A 19,669-nucleotide genomic window follows, 5' to 3' on the forward strand; every position below is an offset into this window, starting at 1 on the left:
AGTTACTAATGCTTCTAAAAACCAAATAACAAACAACAAACAGTTCAGTCAGTGTGCTGATAGAGTGAAGCAGTTCCTTTCATGTATGTTTACTTTTACACCACTTGTATATTGACCATTTAAGAATGACCACTTATATTACGTGATACCACAGCACTTAGGATACCACTGAATTCTAATGTGCATTGATGCAAAGAACCTGTTAAAGGTTTCGAAATACAATGTGCATAGATATGCAATTTAGCCACAATTTAAAGCAATGTGAATGCTTTCCACAGTGCTCTCTAGTTATGTATGTTGAGGTATAAAACACTTCACATTGTTCAGATTTCATAACATGGACTTCCATTGGTGTATGTGTATTTTTTGATCTTGCAAACAAGCAAAAAAACTCCTGGATTAAATTAACTTCATCCGTAATTAGACTGCTGGTTCTCAAAATATATGGAATAAAAGATAAAATAAGTGTGAGACAAACTACTTTGGCTTTCCCTCAGATTCTTCATAATCATCACAAATTCAGTTAAACAAGCAAATATACATACTGGGAGAATGTTTGACCAAAGTGTCAGTGATGCTTTTAGTCTCAGTATGCAAAAAGAATGTAGAGAAAATCAAATTAATTTTCAGTCGTGACGAATGGAACTGTACAACAAACCAATTACCACAACTGAATTACAAGCTACATTGCTACAAACCAAACCAAGTGCAGTAGGAACAGATAAAATCAACTATAAAATTATCATATATCTCCATCAAAATTAATTGAAAAAGCTGCTCTTGTTATATAATCATATTTTCCAAGATCAGTAGTCCTTGATAGTAGTACCATTCATATATATTAGCATTCCTGGAACTCACTGCAGCTCATAACAACCTTAACAACTACAGAACTATAGCACTTAAGCTGCCTAAGCAACAGATTGGATATAAAAAAAAATCATAAACATCTGCTGTAGTACTTAGAATATTATTGCTGATTCACCTCTACACCCAAATTCACGTTACTTCACTCTGCACGCAGAGATCAGAGATGGTTTTTTTTTTTTGTAGTTGTTGGCGCATAGGCTTCTGTGGCCATAATGCACCTCCCAAGGTTTTTGCAGTACTTTGATCCAAGCCCGAGACGGGAATCGAACCCACGACCTTTGGGTTGCCAGGCAGGCACTTTACCCACCTGGCTAGCCCGGTCGGCATCAGAGATGTGTTGCTGAAATTGATATACAGTTGTGTTCCATATCCACTGATTCAGCTTCCCCCAGTTAACCAGGGAAATAAAGCGAAAAAACTTAACACATACTACTCATGTGTCCAATATGATGCTTCCTGTTATTTTTTTACGATGTTGATTTTAAATCGAATAGCTTCCCTTTATTTTTTACAATGTCATTGTATGGTTTCGTCACCAACATTATAATGGTTCTTTAGAGATTTAACGGCTGCACCATTTTCAAACTTTTGAATAATTTCAAGTTTTTGTTTAATTCGAAAGCACAACTCTTGCATTTGCCCATCATTTTCGCGATTTCTGAAAAAAAAAAAAAAAAATAATAATAAAATTCTGACATCCCTGACAAATAATGAAACAAAATTTGTCCTTTTGCGGCATGACGGAACACAACAATTGACATGATGCACTAAATCAAACTAAACATTTGTTCTCTCTATTTTTTTTTGTCTTGAGCGGTAGGTGTGAAGACAGCAGGGGTTGCAAGATAATAGATACACTAATCTCCCAATGACAGCTTATAACGCCGGTTCTTGTCACTTATTTACAACTTGCAAAATATCTGTTTATATCTATTCTAGTTATTACTTGAATTTTGTGATTTCTGGTTGATTTTTCTATTTATTTTTTTAATTATTTATTTGGAGTCTTGAAGTGTTCCAGTTAATCCAATCCTAGTAAATCGAGTCTGCTGTACTTTACTATCACCTTATTTAATGTTGGTAATGTCTTACTCAATTAAACTTTATTATACTTATTCATGTACAAGAAAATAACGTTATATATGGGGTCAGCAGGTGTTTGCTTATATCCGCGGTTTCAGCCATTCACGGTAGGTCTTGGGACGTATCCCTCGTGGATACGGGGGTCTTACTGTATATACAGGGTGTTTCAGTTAAACGTTTCAGAACTTCTAAGAGGGGTAGGGTACATCCTGACAACTCGAAATCATATAGCAATGTGGGGTCGGAAATGCTTTCCTGAAGCGGTGTTGTACACAGAAGCACCATAAAGAAAAGAGACCGTAAGTGAGAAATCGTTTTAATAATACATGAAAAGAAGCAAAAGGTACATGGATTAAAGTAAGTGTTTGAAGTTTCTTCCACGGGCTACAATGCACGCCTCACATCTCCGACGCATGGACATCCGAACATTCTGGAATACTCCAGGCGAATTTCGAATTTCTTGAACAAGAACGCCAAGTTAGTAGGATGGATGATTACACGAACGCAGAGTTAGCCGATATGCATTTGGCGTACGGGGCTGCAAATTGTAGTGGGCCAGCCGCACAGCATTTGTACGCGGAACGATATCCGACGAGGCGTATTCCCAGTCATAATTTCTTTGCAAGACTGCACCAGAGGTTAGCTGAGAGAGGTTCATTTGAAAGAGCTGACAGAGACAAGGTAAGAACAGCACGGACTCCAGCCGTCGAACAGAATGTGCTGCAGCATGTACAGGGGAATCCAAGAACGAGTACACGAAGTCTAGCAAACGCAGTCGGGGTTTCCCATTGCAGCGTCTGGAGGATTCTCCGAGAACAAGACATGCATCCGTTTCACGTGCAGCGTGTCCAGACACAGCAACCGGAGGATTATGCACCTCGTATTGCTTTCGCACAGTGGTACCTTGGAAAATGTGCTACAAATCCCCATTTTCCTGCTGAAGTGTTGTTTTCCGATGAGGCATCCTTCACAAGGGAAGGAATTTTCAACACGCATAACGACCATATCTGGGCGGTCGAGAACCCGCATGCAATACGACGTCGTGCAGCCCAGATTCGATTTTCGGTCAATGTATGGGCCGGTATTATGGGAGATCACCTCATCGGACCTTACCTGTTACCGTGTCGTCTAACCGGACCTATCTACTTGATCTTTCTGCAGCAAGTATTGCCACAACTTTTGAGAGATGAACAGATTTCTGCATCGACGCAACAGACAATGTGGTTCCAACACGATGGAGCGCCTGCCCATTATAGCGGAGATGTTCGTAACTACCTGGATGTCACATTTGGTCAACGGTGGATCGGACGTGGTGGTCCCGTGCGTTGGCCTGCTCGGTCACCCGACCTATCATGTCTTGATTTTTATTTCTGGGGTCATATGAAATCGCTAGTTTATGACACCCCTGTTGACAATGCTGAGGAGCTGGTTGCAAGAATCGCAGTAGCTGCCGAAGAAATTCGAAATTCGCCTGCAGTATTCCAGAATGTTCGGATGTCCATGCGTCGGAGATGTGAGGCGTGCATTGTAGCCCGTGGAAGAAACTTCGAACACTTACTTTAATCCATGTACCTTTTGCTTCTTTTCATGTATTATTAAAACGATTTCGGTCGGAAACGCTTCAGGAAAGCATTTCCGACCCCACATTGCTATATGATTTCGAGTTGTCAGAATGTACCCTACCCCTCTTAGAAGTTCTGAAACGTTTAACTGAAACACCCTGTATATATTTTTTATCTAGAAAAGAAAGATGTAGAATATATCATAGCCTTCTGAAAGACATCTGTAATGCTGTTCACATAATGACCAGGATGTCGTTACTGCTCATAGTGTGCTTGCCAATTTTCATCCAAAACTCTGTGTAAAATGGAACATTTTGGATTGAAAGATCCTTCTCCAAAATTGCCAAACAAGAGAAAAAAGTATCCCAGGAGTTTGTCTGAATATCACTACCCTATTACTTGTCATTTGTACTGTACATCCATAATTTCAACGTATCTAGCCAAGTAAACAAAAGATGCAGATGATTAAAAGAATACTAAATTTTCTGTTAGTGTATTAGCAAATAGGTTTATAATTTTGACACACAAAACAGCATGTCGATTTTTTCCAAAAATTGAATTGCCACATGGATCTTGAATTAGCCTTGAACAACATGGAACACTAGTTAGTGTTGCACTTCTTGGCCTAGAAACAGAAAACTTAAATTTAAACATATCACAGGATTATGTATTGCACAACACAATTAAGTATAGAAACATCTAAACATCATATGCATATCATCCCCCTGCCATGGTACAGGGAGCTGATAAGCATATTGTACTAAATCTATACAATAATCAGGACTAAGAAGCACCAATATGTGGACTCAGTGTGGGAAAAACATACTTATGAGCCTAGATCCAATTCACCATTGTACCTACTCTATTTCAGCAGAAACCCATATACAAGTTATTTCAAATTATCGAGAGTCTTCATTACATCACCAGCCTAGATGCAGAAGCCCATATACGAGTTGTTTCAGATTATTGAGAGTTTTCATTACTACATCATTAGCGTAGTTGCAGAAGCAAATAGGCGCCTCCGTAGCCAGGTGGGAAGGAGCAGCAGTGCGTAGCACACGCTTCTTGATTAGACCGGGGTTCGAACCCGTTACCACCAAATACGGAGGATGCAGAAAGGTCAGGGAATGACCACCGCATATCCCGGAGCAATATGGCCTTAGTTGCTAATGCTCCTAAAAACCAAACAAACAGAAGCAAACTGCCCACTAGTCATCAGAAGGCAATAATTAGCATTGCACTATGCATACAAAATACAATCCCAGCCAAACCATTTCACATTTTCAATTGCAGTGTTTATGATTATTGTGCAGTCAATTCTATTTTTAATCAAACTAAAATTGACTGCACAGTTATCATAAACACTGCACTCAATTATCAGACTCAAATACCTTGTGATGTCGTCCTACCTCTATATACATAAATGCAGCAGAGATGCCATGTTACTATGAAATTATGATATCTGTTTACACAATTTAAATTAACAAGCTCTGTCACTCAATTAGTTTCAGAAACTCCTTGCATCCCATAAACCATAATTGAACAGTTATGTACCAATATAAACTAGCAGCTCTAAATAAGAAAAACATTGCAGGAACAGCAGTAGTCCTCCTGAAACTTCTAAATTAAGAATGCCATTAGTTCTATAGCATACATACCATAGAACCAGTGGCATTCCAAATAGCAATTGAACACTTCCAAACTGTTCCTAATACAGCTGGAACTCACTCACTCACTTGCTTGCTCAGCGTTCCATTATACACACAACTTGAGCCACTTGACACTTTACCATCAGAGCAAACGTCTATATTACTCCTGTCTTGTTCCTCTGAGAAGACCCTCAATTTTCTTTCTGCTATGAAACAGAAAGAAAACTGGTACTGATTTTGTTATTCAATATCTATCTTTTACAAAGGGTACTAGGAAAGTTTTGCAATATGACGCAACAATGAATCACAGGAAGCTGCTTGTTGAGACATGTTCATATGTGCATAGTAGCCGCCGCGCCAAGTCGATGGGCTCAGTTATTCATTAGTGGTGAGAGTGTAAAGTGCTTGCGATGGCACCACGGTCACGAAATGAGATAAGGACAGTTTTGCGGTATAATTTCGTGCGTGGTTTAACCATAGACCAGTGCTTAGAAGAAATGACTCTTGCACTAGATGATGATTGTCCACATCATACAATGATATTCAGGTGGTATAGAGAATTCCAAAGGGGAAATTTCACTCTGGAGGATTCTGAGAGGCCGGGAAGGCCACGAACGTCAGTTACGGAGGAAAACGTTACTGCTGTGAGGAAAATGCTTGACGAAAACAGGCGAGTGAACTACCAACAGATAGAGGATACTTTGGGCCTAAATGCACCAGCAATTCGTTCGATTCTGCAAGATCATTTGCACGTGAAGAAACTTTGTTCTCTCTGGGTGCCACATCAACTGACTGAAGAGCAGATGACACGACGTGTGACTTGGTGCCGGGAGATGTTAAAAAAGTTTGATAAGGGACAATCTCGGTATGTGAACAACATCGTGACAGGTGACGAGACTTGGCTGTACTATTACAATCTGCCGACCAAGGTTCAAAACAAAGTTTGGGTCTTTGATGATGACGACACACCCGTAATTGTCAGAAAATCCCGATCTGTAAAGAAGAAAATGATAGCTGTATTTTTCAAATCGAGTGGAATTGTGGAACGTGTCGTTTTGGACACGCAGAAGACAGTCACAGCTAAGTGGTATACTTAACAATGCCTGCCTAAAGTCATTGGATCTATGAAGAACCTGCGGCCAAAGTCAAGAATGGACACCTGGTACCTCCATCACGATACTGCTCCAGCTCACCGCGCCAAAGCCTGCACCGAATATTTGACCACGACAGGACTGAAACTTCTCGAGCACCCTCGCTACAGTCCAGACCTTGCTCCCTGCGACTTTGCACTGTTCCCGCATGTGAAAATGAAGCTAAAAGGGAGGCAGTTTTCCAGTGATGAGGACCTTCTACGGGCTTGGGACAACGAGTGTGCTTTACTCCCTAGTGAAACTTGGCAGAACTGGTTTAAAGATTGGTTTCGGAGGATGGAGAGGTGTATTGAATGTAGAGGAAATTACTTTGAAAAAAATTAAATAAACAAAGCTGTATTGCAAAACTTTCCTAGTACCCTTTGTATATATATATATATATACAGTCGATTCCAGTTATTTGGGACACATCAGGATCAGGACTAGTGCATTTTGGCCCAATTAATCGGCTGCCCCAATTATCCGAAGTTTCACGTAAATGTTAAAAATACAATGGACCCCGCTTTACAGTTGGTTCACTGTACAATTAAATCACGTTACGATGGACTCACCATAGTAAAGTACCATTCACTATACGGTGTGTAGTAAGCGCCAGTCATTGTGATGACGTTTGTGAAATGAATTTTAATTCTATTAAACAGCGATTCTAATTAGCGAAAATAGGAGGAATATTATCCACAGGCTATAAAATTAAAGATATATTAAACACAAATTTATCCTTTATTACCTTACTAATTAAAAAATTAAATGATACGTGATAATCGGAATAATTAATATCCGAATAATTAATACGTATTATAATGTGTACATACTAACTAGTTGACATTTCTGTTCATTGACGCAGACCAGGCTAGCCGGGTGGGTAAAGTTCCTGCCTAGCAACCCAATGGTCGTGGGTTTGAATCCCGTCTCGGGCTTGGATCAAAGTACTGCAAAAACCTTGGGAGGTGCATTATGGCCACAGAAGCTGATGCGCCAATAACTACCAAAAAAAAAAAAAAAAAAAAAAAACTGTTCATTGACATTTGTGGGTGGAGGTTAAAATTTAAAACAGTAAAAAGATAAGCAATCAATAACAAAGAACATGGCACACACAAATTGCAAGTAACACAATATGTGCAAGTAAGAACGGAGTAACAAGTTACGAAGCTTTAAAAATAGGAATGAAGAGAAGATTCTGAAAATTAATTTTTTTATATGATTGAAGTTTCCATGGAAGTGTAAACACATTTCACCATAATAACCCACAGAAGTCCAGCTGTAGGTATTATCGCAAATTCAATAAGATTGAGTTTACCAACCATTTATGATAGATTGCACTAAAAAAACTATTATATTTAGGCCACTCGAATAATTAAATTCATCTGCCGTGTTGTGTCTTATGTCTGTTAATTGCATGTGTTCTATGGTTGATTTGTCTGTTTGCTGGACGAAAAACCCCAGTTTCTGGGGAAAAAACCTTACTATCTACACCTGAGACAGACTAACTCAGCCACAGAGTGAAAAAGGCCCACTAAAGTTCCTCGCATCATCGACAGGATTCGAACCCGGGCCTTTTCCACCTGGTGTGGGGAGGACAGTGACGATACCACCATGCTAACCGCACAGACAATAGATTGCACTAACAGAACAGCCCAATAAACAGGTAACTGCTAATTGTTTTATGGTTGTTACCTCCAGAAATCTGACTGAACCGCGTGGTACAGTCGCAGACAATCGTGGGGTAATCTCCAGTGCTGCAGTCTCCTGCCCCGATTAAATGGCATGCTGTCCCAATTAAGCGAAGTAAACCCTGGCTATTTTCTCGATTGAGTTCTATCTTTTAAGATTTGCCCCAAATAAACAGCGGCCCCGATTAACCGGTGGCCCAAATAACCGGAATCAACTGTATATATATTTTTAGAATAAATGTGGAATGGTTTTAATGTAATTACTTTTCAATAAGACTTTTTCTACATTGATTCTTACTTAACACATTCTCCTATATATAAACTTCTAAATTACCTTTTTTTTTTTTTCTTCTTTTTTTTTTTATAGAGCACTTTGGATAGGAAAAAGAAAAATTTTTCCTTTTCAAGGAAGTTTCCTTTCATGAAAAGCAAAGAAAATAGTGGTGAAGATGGAAGTGATTTTGAACGTAAGTTTTAACAATTCATATTATTTCAGTTAATTCTCTAGCAATTACTATCCCTTAATTACTAGATTAGCTTCAATACTGTGGACATGCTAATGTTCAGGGCAGTGTTTGGCAACTTTTTTTTGTCAAAAATGTGGTTTCTGAAAAATGTGATGGGTCTATTTAGAAAACCTGAAAATTTTAAAAATATTGAAACTTAAATGTTTAGGAGAGATTATCCACTAATCAGGAGGTCATTTATTAACATTTAAAAATTAATTGGAGAAAAACTATAATATGGATGAAATCTAAATTACTTACAAAAATGATGGTTAAAAGAGCAGAGCCTGCTACATCAGGATTTAAAAAAATCCAAAGAGAGAATCATGGTAGCCACTTGCAACTGGAACTCAAATTGCCACTTTTTGTCAGTAAATCCTTGAGCTTTTCAAAATATACATTTTTTAAACTTTACCAGTTTACTCACTCACAATCAGCATGGATGAACTCTGCATTATTCTCTTTTTTTTTTTTTTTCTTTATTGTTCTTTCCTATTAATTGTACCTTCTGTGAAGGAAATAAACACACCAAAAAAGGCTGTTCTCTTTCTGAGTAATGCTCTTTCATATCACAGTTATGAGAAACTGAGAGAAGGAGACATAAATGCCATGTGTTTACCACCAAATGTAGCATCCTTGATTCAAGCTATGGATCCAAGAGGTTTTAGAATGTCTAAAGAGACAAAATAGCAAAAGCTTTGAGTTCAATTTGGGGGGGGAGAATAGAAGAAACAAATATAGGCTTTATAAAATTGTTAAAAACATCATGTCATCAGTGATGTGTTTACAATATAGAACTAGCATTGAATGTTATTCCAAGTCCAACGTTTACTAAATCTCAGAGAAAACTTTGGTGCAAGGCTGGCAGTGCTAATGAAAGTTCTGAACTACAGGAAGATAATGAAGACCATAGTTTGACTGATTTCAGGAAAATTGAAGATTCCAAAGATTTATAGCAAGAAGACATACATTGGGGGTTGAACAGTGTTGTCCATGAAAACATCACCTATTACATAGCCACCAAATATGCCCTGGATTTACCTTTACATTATATTGAAGCACAGACCAGCCTTTTATTAAGTGGGACTAAGCTGCAACATTTCATCATCTAAACAGCTTAAAATTACTGACAATGTAAATACATATACATGTATATGTTTTTGAGTGAGAATAATATTCTTAAGGTATGTAATAATTTTTTATTTAAGTTAGTTAAAGTGAGGAATAATACAAAATTATATATTTTATAATTTTTCAAAAAATTATAAAATATATAATTTTTTATTATTCCCCACCTTAACTAACTTTTGATTAATTGGGCAACTACTGGTCCTGATTAATTGACCAACTATTGGTCCTGATCACATTAGGCTTCTACTCTATAGAAAAAGACTTTGAACCTGGCATACCAATTGCAATTGACCTTAAAAATGTTTTTCTGAGTGTTATGTTGGAACTACCACAAACTGGCTTTTTTTTTTACATAAAAGTAAATTCTAATAATTCAGTGATATCTTTTGGGAAAATGTAAAACTAGGTGGTTGCATGCATGCTTAGTGGTGGGACAATAATAGGACAGTTGTGCCAAGCTTTGTATTAACAATGAAAAGTAACATAATTTATTTCCTACAGGATGGATAAATATGGATTTTGCAATAAACAAATATGCTTATGCAGAAAGGCCTATCCTTTAGAAGGAATAATATGTGCTTCGTACAAACAAAAATTTTAATATAAACTGGATCTGTATTACAGATCCAGTTTATATTACTGTAGTAATATGAAAATAACACTTTTTCATCAAAGTCTTTATAATGTTATGACCAGTGAGAGAGAGAGAGAGAGAGAGAGAGAGAGAGAGAGAGAGAAAAAAAAAAAAAAAAAGCCACCTCCGTAGCCAGGTGGGCAGGAGCAGCAGTGCGTAGCACACACTTCTTGATTAGACTGGGGTTTGAGCCCGTGAGCCACCAAATACGGAGGATGCGGAAAAGTCAGGGAATGACCACCGCATATCCCCAGAGCAATATGGCCTTAGTTGCTAATGCTCCTAAATCATAACAACAACGCAGAAAAAGAAGAGAAATATTAAAAAAAGTAGCTGTGCTATAAACATCTAAATGCCACAATCTAATGGTGATTTGAGCAATCCCCCACATACATACTGGTAAAAAATCAATGTTCCCACTCACATATCAACTACAACAACACTTTTAGTCTTGTCCTGTTACTATTCCATGATCTAAGGACCTTACTCATAATCCTAATATAATGTGGCTTGCAAGAGAAAAATTAGAAAGATAAATTATTTTTTATAGTCACTTCTTGAATTCCTGTGATCATAGCAAATAAATTTATGTAAGATCACTTCATAATGTGTTAACCTTTTTTTTTGGAATAAGGTTCGTGAACATGCCTGGACCCCGAGTGGTGATTTATTTATTTTATTATTATTATTATTATTTTTTTTGTATCTGTTTTGTTCTTCCTTTAATGGTCTCTGTGGAGTAAGTTGCTTTGTGAAATTTCAAAAATTCATAAAAATGAAAACTCTACATAAATACTTTTAATGTTAGTTGGATTTTTTTTTTTTTTTTTTGATTTGGTTGTCCAATATTAGAAAATTACTGATTTTTGAAATAAGTTGAAATTTATTTCAAAAATCATGTTGTTATACACCTGTTTATCTATTACTTAATTCAATTTCATCAACTTCTGTCTCTGAATTCTGCTTTTTCATCATGATTTGAGCAATCCCCCACATACATACTGGTATAAAATCAGTGTTTTCACTCACATATCAACTACAACAACCCTTTTAGTCCTGTCCTGTTACTATTTTCACAATAGCTGACAGGCACTTCTCCTCCTTTGCTCCTTATGTACTTTGAAATGTACTTAAAATGATCTTATAAAATGTATATATAACTATGTACTTCAGAAACGATTAAATAAAATATTTTAAAAATGAAATTCAGAATGTGGGAATAAAAAAATACTAAATTGCTTTGTATATTTAAGTTTTTTTTTTTTTTTAAGATTAATTAGTACAGTCCATTCCGGTTATTTGGGACACATCAGGACTAGTGCATTTTGGCCCAATTAAGTGGCTGCCCCAATTATCTGAATTTTCACGTAAATAGTTAAAAATACAATTAGTTCACTGCACAATCTAATCACGTTACAAAGAACTCACCATAATAAAGTACCGTTCAATATACGAAGCGCCGGTCATTATGATCATATTTGTGAATTGAATTTTAATTCTATTAAACAGCGATTCTAATTAGAGAAAATATGAGGAATATTATCCACAGGCTATAAAAGTAAAGATATATTAAGCACAAATTTACCTTTTATTACCTTACCAATTAAAAAATTAAATGATACATGAAAATTGGAAGAATATACGTGATAATCGGAATAATTAATACGTACTGTAATATGTACATACTAACTAACCTAGTTGACATTTCTGTTCACTGACATTTGTGGGCGGGGGTTAAAATTTAAAACAGTACAAAGATAAGTAATCAATAACAAAGAACACGGCACACATAAATTGCAAGTAACACGATACGCACGAGTGAGAACCGAGTAACGAGTTACAAATCTTTAAAAATAGGAATGAAGAGAAGATCTGAAAATTAATTTTTTTATATAATTGAAGGTTTCATGGAAGTGTAAACTCATTTCACCATAATAACCCACAGAATTCCAGCTGTCGGTATTATCGCAAATTCAGTAAGATCGAGTTTACTATCCGTTTATGATAGATTTCACTAACAGAAAAGCCCAATAAACAGGTGACTGCTAATTGTTTTATGGTTGTGACCTCCAGAATTTCGACCGAACCACGTGGTACCGTCGGAGACAATCGTAGAGTAATTTCCAGTGCTGCGGTCTCCTGCCCCGATTAAACAGCATTTTGTCCCAATTAAGCAAAGTAAACCCTGGCTATTTTCTTGATTGGTTTCTGTTTTTTAAGATTTGCCCCAAATAAACGGCTGCTCCGATTAACCGGTGGCCCAATTAACCGGAATCCACTGTATTTTCATATTTCCACATTTTTTGAATTATTGTGTATTGTTTTTGTTCTAAGTTAATGTTTTATTTTAAAAGGAAAAATTATTCATACTCTATAAACATCCCTTGAATTACTGTGATCATAGAAAATAAACATAATAAACATTAACCGGTGGCCCAATTAACCGGAATCCACTGTATTTTCATATTTCCACATTCTTTGAATTATTGTGTATTGTTTTTGTTCTAAGTTAATGTTTTATTTTAAAAGGAAAAATTATTCATACTCTATAAACACCCTTGAATTACTGTGATCATAGAAAATAAACATAAGGAAGGTCACAGTAAATAGTTTATAATTTGTACTCTTATAATAATTTATTTCCTTATACATGCTTATATTTGTGGTAGTGTTTTTAGAGATTTTAGTAATAATTGCATGTCTTATTTCACTAATGAATATATTTATAAAATTTTCAGTTTATATTTTTTTGAAGCTAGCTTAGAAATTTTTAATATTAATATTTGCAAGAACTGCACAAATGAATTAACTTTGAAATAATGGAAAAATAATTTATAGAATGCTTGCCTAATTTCTGCATATTAAAGTAACTAGAGTGCAGTTTGTTCTTACATTATGATCTCTCTCTCTCTCTCTCTCTCTCTCTCTCTCTCTCTCTCTCTCTCTCTCTCTCTCTCTCTCTCTCTCTCTCTCTCTCTCTCAAGATAGAAATACTACATATCACATATATAAGTATTGTAACTTGGTTTTCTAATTAACAAACTTATTACTGTTGATTCAATGTTATGTGTATGTGCTCTTACTAACATTTCAATATTATTCCTTGCTTTCTTAAGGAGAAGGATCCCCAACAAAAGGTTAGTTGAAAAATTTAAGTACATTTTCTGAATTTTTAAAAATATTATGTTTACTTTTGCAGCTTTAATTATTTTTGATAGTAGTTATAAAATTATTATAATTTTAGTTATTTTTAAATTTCCAGAAACTCCAAACATTTCAAACACTAGTGATAGTGAAGCTGGAAGTGTTCGTGAGTATACTATCATCTGATTATAATAGATGGAACATATAAATATGTACACTTGGTAATCACTGAATTATGACCACCCTATCCATAATGGACTATGCCGCATAGCTCACAGTATAAAAAGCTGAACAGCTTTGTACTGCTAAAGCAGTGGTAATTTGTATCAGGTCATGTAAGTCAAAGTGATAAAGTAGCAGTTATGGGACATAGTAAAGTTATCACAGAGTTTCAAAATGGCATGACTGTGGGAGCTCACGCATTGGGGTGCTTCCATATTGGAAACAGCATGTCTTGTCGATTTCACACAGCCCACTGTGGTTAAGGTGTACAAAGAATGGTGTCAAATCACCTCCTGCCAACAGAACTGTAAAGGATTTCAAGTTATTCATGGTAGGCAAAAATGGATGTTCTTGTAAGCAAAGGGTGCAACATGTTATACAGGCTCAGCAGCAGGTCACTGTGTTACAGTTAATCACAATGCAATGCATGAACAGTATCCCAAATGACAATGTGTCACACAGTCAGGAATGTGGGGTTCCACAGCAGATGACCCAAGAGAAACCCCTCTCCTCACCACTGATCATCGTCAACAGTGAATGCTGTAGTGTCACTGACATGCTGGTTGGACACTGGAGGATTGAAAATGAGTGTGCTAGTCAGATAAGTCCAATTACCTGGTGAAAAACATTGACAGGTGCCTTTGTGTGTGGTGTAAGCAACACGAGTCCAAGGGCCCATCATGCATAGTGCCTACCAGGCAGGTAGTTGTTTAATACAGGGCATATTTTTTCTGGCAAAAATTGGGACCCTTGGTGCGTATGGGTCAACATTTCACTGGTAAGGTCTACTGGCAGCTCTTAGAGGACCATGTGCACCCTGCCATTTTGCATTTTTTCCCTCCAGACAGAAACAGGATCTTCCAGGATGATAATGTGCCGTGTCATCGGGCTTGCACTGTACAAGTGGTTCAAGGAAAACAGTAAAGATATCACCTACCTTGATTAGCCTCCAGATATGCCTGACTTCAATTTAACTGAACACTTGTGTGATATTTTGAAACAGGAAGTGAGGCATATGGACACACAACCGCCATCTATTCCAACACTGCAGAGTGCCTTGCGGCCAGATCCCTACAGATGTCTTCAGACATCTAGTGAGTCAATGCTTAGCACAGGCAAATAGCGCTGTTATCCATGCTAATGGTGGCCCAACCCAGTATTAGGTAGGTGGTCATAATTCAGTGATCACTCGGTGTATATAATGTATTCTAAAACAAGCTTATTTCTTTTTTACATTCCTTATAGAATAATTTTCCTTTTAATTATTGTATTACATGTAATATTCTTTAAAATAGCAAAGCATGTAAAACAATAAATTACAGTAATTACATCTCAGCAGACTATTTTCATGACTGTTATATTTTTAAATTGGAACTTAATAGAGTAATGAATATTTTTAAATCCATTGATCTCAGTTCCAGTGTATTCTGATTTTAAGAAATTTATCAAATGACATATACCCCTTAATGCTTCATGTTTACTGTAAAATTCTGTATTGGCTATAGTCCTGGAGTAATGCTAGTGACTACTAATTCACAAGTTATGAAATATCTGTTTTCTGAAAATGTATGGGCCAAATAATACGTGGACCATTATTAACAGTGGTACTGATATGTTGACTACCATAGCAGTTAATAATGAGAATAGACCTGGGTATGTCTGCCAGGGGCTAAAGGTAATGATCTAAAACAGTTCAAGTTTTTAAGGACACAAAAGGTGATATCATTTTACACATTGGTACTAATGATATTAAGAATCGTTCTGAGGATTTACTTAATAAGTGTAGGACAACGTTGAGAAAAAGCCACGAGTTAAGATTAAATTTAAATATGTATGGAATTTTGTCCAGACACTTTTAAATTTAATCATGATAGGAAGGAGCACGTGATTAGAGAAATGTCAATCAGTTTGATTCTGGAGAGATTGTGCTTTGTTCCTAACTACATCAAAGCAAGAATTAGCTTTACTAAATTGGAAAGTTGTATTTGGTGGCAAGATCACGTAATTTGTATATATTATATTCATGTACATAAATTTAAATAAAAAACCAAAAATTATATACATGGGCTGTAATTCAAGATAAATTTAGGACCTGAATACAATGAAAAAATTTTATATAAATATATGTTCAATTCTGAAAGGTTACAGAATTAAGATATTTGAATTTAAAAAAGAGAAAAAAACTTAAATTTTCAATGGTAAAAAATAATAAAATAATAAGAATAAGCAGACACATCTAGTAAAATGTTTATTGGTACGAAAAACGTGTTTTCTTATTCTTATTTATTTTTTTATGACCGAAACTTCCTTGGCCATTTTTTTAAAAATTGGCTGCAGAGGTTTCAGTCATGAAATATTATTTATTAAACCTTATTACATATATTAAAATATTAGTTCTATCTAATAGCCATAGTCCGGTAATCTTGGGGAACTGGACAAGTTTTTATGAACTTTTATCATTGTTTTCATGTCCTGAATTGATTCCTGTAAGTATGGCTGGCCCAATTGTTAAGAAACACTCTTTAAAATTAGCCTTTTATTAGGAATTTCCATTTTAGGTTATTTCACTAAATACAGTATGTAAATATATGAATAATTGCATTTTATTATCTTATTGTTTTAATCAGAGTAGATGTTCTTTCTTTAGGTGGCCCTGATGAACCAGTATTGTCCTATGAAGCCGTAACTCAACAGGAAAGTAAGTTTTATTCTTAATATCCATCCTTTGTTGTTTACTTGCTTGGTATTTGGAATAGTGTGAACCAGAGGCATGAAACTTGTTTTGTCTGTGGACCATCCTCAGTAATAAATGTTAGATTGCAGAGAGTACAAAACTTATTTTTTATGACAGCATATTTTTTATTTATGTTACTATGTAAAATAATAATACAAAAACAGTGAAGTTAATTCAAAATGGGGAGAAAATTTCACTATTATTACATAAGGGCCAGTTATTTCATATCATAAATTTTAACTGCATTCTGTACCTTCTGCTCTTTTCAAGAAATGTTAAAATATTAATTCTGTCAAGGCACATCAAGAAAAAATTCGTAAATACAGTGGAGATATTTACAGATCATACAGAATGATAAATTTAAAAAAAATGTATTTTTAAATTTTATTTGTTAATTTAAAAAAGTATTTAAGCTAATAAAGAAAGGATAATAAAACAGAAATACAAAAATGCATACTTTATTTCTAGTTTAGCTGTAGAGCAAGTTATACAATTAAAGAGTGGTTTGAATTTTTTTTTTTTTTTTTTTTAGCTGAGATATGAACATGAATAAAAAAGTGTAATTTACTACAATAACTTCAAAATTATAAAAGCAGGAGAACATTCAGCATTAGCAGTGGCAAATGCAAGCTTATACAACATCAGCCAAAAAAAAAAAAACATGACAACTCCCATTTCACCTCTTCATTCCCTCCAATAGTTTGTCTAGTAGTTCTTAACTGGGTTTATTTAAGCTATCAACTTCCACAACAACAGATGGAAGTTTGTTCCAGCAATCAACCACTCACTGGCTAAAGGCAAACTTCCACACATCTATTCTGCAACCATCCTTCCTCAATTTGAATTTGTGCCCTCTTATGTGTTGCCTGAGCAAGAGGAAGAATCCCATCAGCATTGAACTTGTTCAATCCATTCAAAGTCTTGAACACCTCAATCAGATCACCTTGCAGGTGCCTAGTCTCCAGATGCTGCAATTTGCAGAACAGAAGCCTTTCTTGGTAAGAATTGACTTGGTGCATTATGACCTTAGCTGCCAATGCACCATTAAAAACCAAATCAATCATGGTAAGGGTGCCCGTTTGTTCTGTTCACCAATCTCATTGCCCTTCTTTGTACTCATTCCAGCAACTTCGTTCCTAAAATGAAGCATCCAGACCTGTATGCAGTATTCAAGATGTGGCCTGACCATTGCCTTATACAATGGAATAATCATCTCTTCATCCCTTCTAGCAAAATTCCTGTGTATCATTGACAAAATCCTATCAGCCATCCTGGCAGCCTGTCTGCATTGCTCAGAGAACTTGTTATCTGACTGCACAATTACCCCCAGGTCCTTTTCATTTTCCACTACCCTGGGTGTAGTCTCACACAGTTGGTACATTACTCTTGGGTTACTGCTTCCCATATGCAGTACTTTGCATTTATCAAACTTCAATTGCCATATCTCAGCCCATCTTCCTAACTTTTCTAGATCCTGCTGCAGTAGCATACTGTCATCAGTCACCCTGCCAATTTTTGTATCATCTGCAAACTTGGTCATTAAGCCTGATATGCCTTCATCAATATCATTGATAGATATACAAAACAATGGGCCCAACACCGAACCCTGGGGGACTCCACTGATAACATTAGTCCACAAAGAGCATTGTCCATCAATTACCACTCTCTGTCTTCTCCTACTCAACCATCCCTTTATCCATAGCAGCAACCTTTCCTTAATGCCACACTGCTCCAATTTGTACAGCAGTATTTTATGTGCAACAGTATCAAAAGCTTTCCTGAAATCCAAATATATGATATCAAAATTATTTTTTGCATCCAATTCCTTTGTAACCACATCATAGTGTCCAATCAAATTGGTCACCAGATTTCCTCTTAATCCATGCTGTGTCTAAATTATAATTGCAGCCTCGTCTAGATGAACCTGCATTACTTATTTTACCGTTGACTCCATTATTTTCCCCAGAACAGAAGTTAAACTAACAGTTCTGTAATTACTCATGTCACCCTTTGTGAACTGGGGATATATTTGCACATATCAGTCTGTGGGGACCACCCTGAATCCAAAGATGCTCCCATAATTATGGCTAAGGGTTTGCTTACTTCCTTTACTGCCTCCCTTAAATATAATTGGATACACCCCATTCACCCCAGGTGCTTTTCTTATGTTTAACTTCAACAATTTCTCATCCATTTTCCTCTCTTATTATAAAATCATTAGCTCTCTGCTAGAGTTTGATAAACTTCTGGAGTTCTATTCCCTAATGAAGTTGTCATTGTGTGAATGTAGATGCAAAATACTCATTCAGTTTGTCAGCAACCTGAGAAGGGTCATCAACAGCCAAACCATTGATATCAAGTGGATCAATAGATTCATCCCTTCCTTCTAGTGTTTATATAAGTAAAGAAGTCTTTGCTGTTTTTCTTTGCATCCGTTGCCAAAGATTTCTCGTAATCGTCCTTCACCTGCCTGACCTTGGTGACTTGATTACAGACTACTTTATATCTACCACAGGCCTCTTTGTCACCCAATAATTTATATGCATCCCGTGCACTTTTTTTCTCTGCCACAAGTTTTATCAGTTCATCTAACATCCATTTAGGCCTGTACCTTGAAGAGTATTTCTTAGATGGTATGAAAAGCCTAGTAGCTTCTATGATTTTTTTTTATTTTTATTAATAACAAGATACACAACAGATATCCATTAACAGTGTACCTGAGAGCAGAACAATGAACAGAGTTGATAACAATAATAAGAAATCCAATAGTAAGATAAGATAAACTAAATATAGATTTAAACATTAAAATCATATGGTTACAGCGCTATCTATCTGCAAGTTAATAAATAAATTAATTAAAGAAGGAAAAAAAATAACAATAGACTACAATAATTAAAATAAGAGGTAGTCACTTTGCAGTTCAAGAGAAGAGGCATACTTGTGGTTGAAGTTCCTCAGTGATTGGAAGTTGTCAAAAAAAGTCAATTAGAGAGTCACATGTTGATTCTCTTTAGTGGACTGAACTTTGTAGAGTCCATGGTGGCAGAGTCAAGATGAAAAAGCTTAAGATTTCTGACTTGTCTACAAGGAGCATGGAAGTTGATTTTACTAATGATATCAGATGCTTCATTATGTTCCAGTGATTACTTTGGCTAGAAGGGTGTCAGCAATAACTCTTCTAGTGGTTAAAGGCCTCAGATGAACAATGTATCACACAGTGATAACAAAACTTATTTTATCACTCAGTGTACTATGTATCACACAGTGATACATAGTACACTGAGTGATAAAATAAGAGTGATGATAAAACCAA

At 35.9% G+C, this 19,669-nt stretch overlaps 1 protein-coding gene across 11 annotated transcripts in view; it reads left to right on the forward strand.

Annotated features, from left to right (window-relative positions):
• LOC150084219 (MAGUK scaffold protein DLG1-like) overlaps positions 1-19,669 on the forward strand; it is an 855,099-nt gene that overhangs the window by 799,173 nt on the left and 36,257 nt on the right. For 7 of the 11 annotated variants that reach the window (XM_090375940.1, XM_090375935.1, XM_090375938.1 and 4 more), the window contains 4 exons: positions 8,353-8,452; positions 13,373-13,393; positions 13,519-13,566; positions 16,255-16,320. In XM_090375940.1, the coding sequence (XP_090232066.1) occupies positions 8,353-8,452; positions 13,373-13,393; positions 13,519-13,566; positions 16,255-16,320 (235 nt within the window). The remainder of the gene's footprint in view (positions 1-8,352; positions 8,453-13,372; positions 13,394-13,518; positions 13,567-16,254; positions 16,321-19,669) is intronic. The other 4 variants (XM_090375941.1, XM_090375936.1, XM_090375937.1 and 1 more) reach the window with 3 other exon arrangements.

Source organism: Mastigoproctus giganteus, chromosome 6 (assembly GCF_048544385.1).
Source record: "Mastigoproctus giganteus isolate SK-2022 chromosome 6, ASM4854438v1, whole genome shotgun sequence".
Lineage (NCBI taxonomy): Eukaryota > Metazoa > Arthropoda > Arachnida > Uropygi > Thelyphonidae > Mastigoproctus > Mastigoproctus giganteus.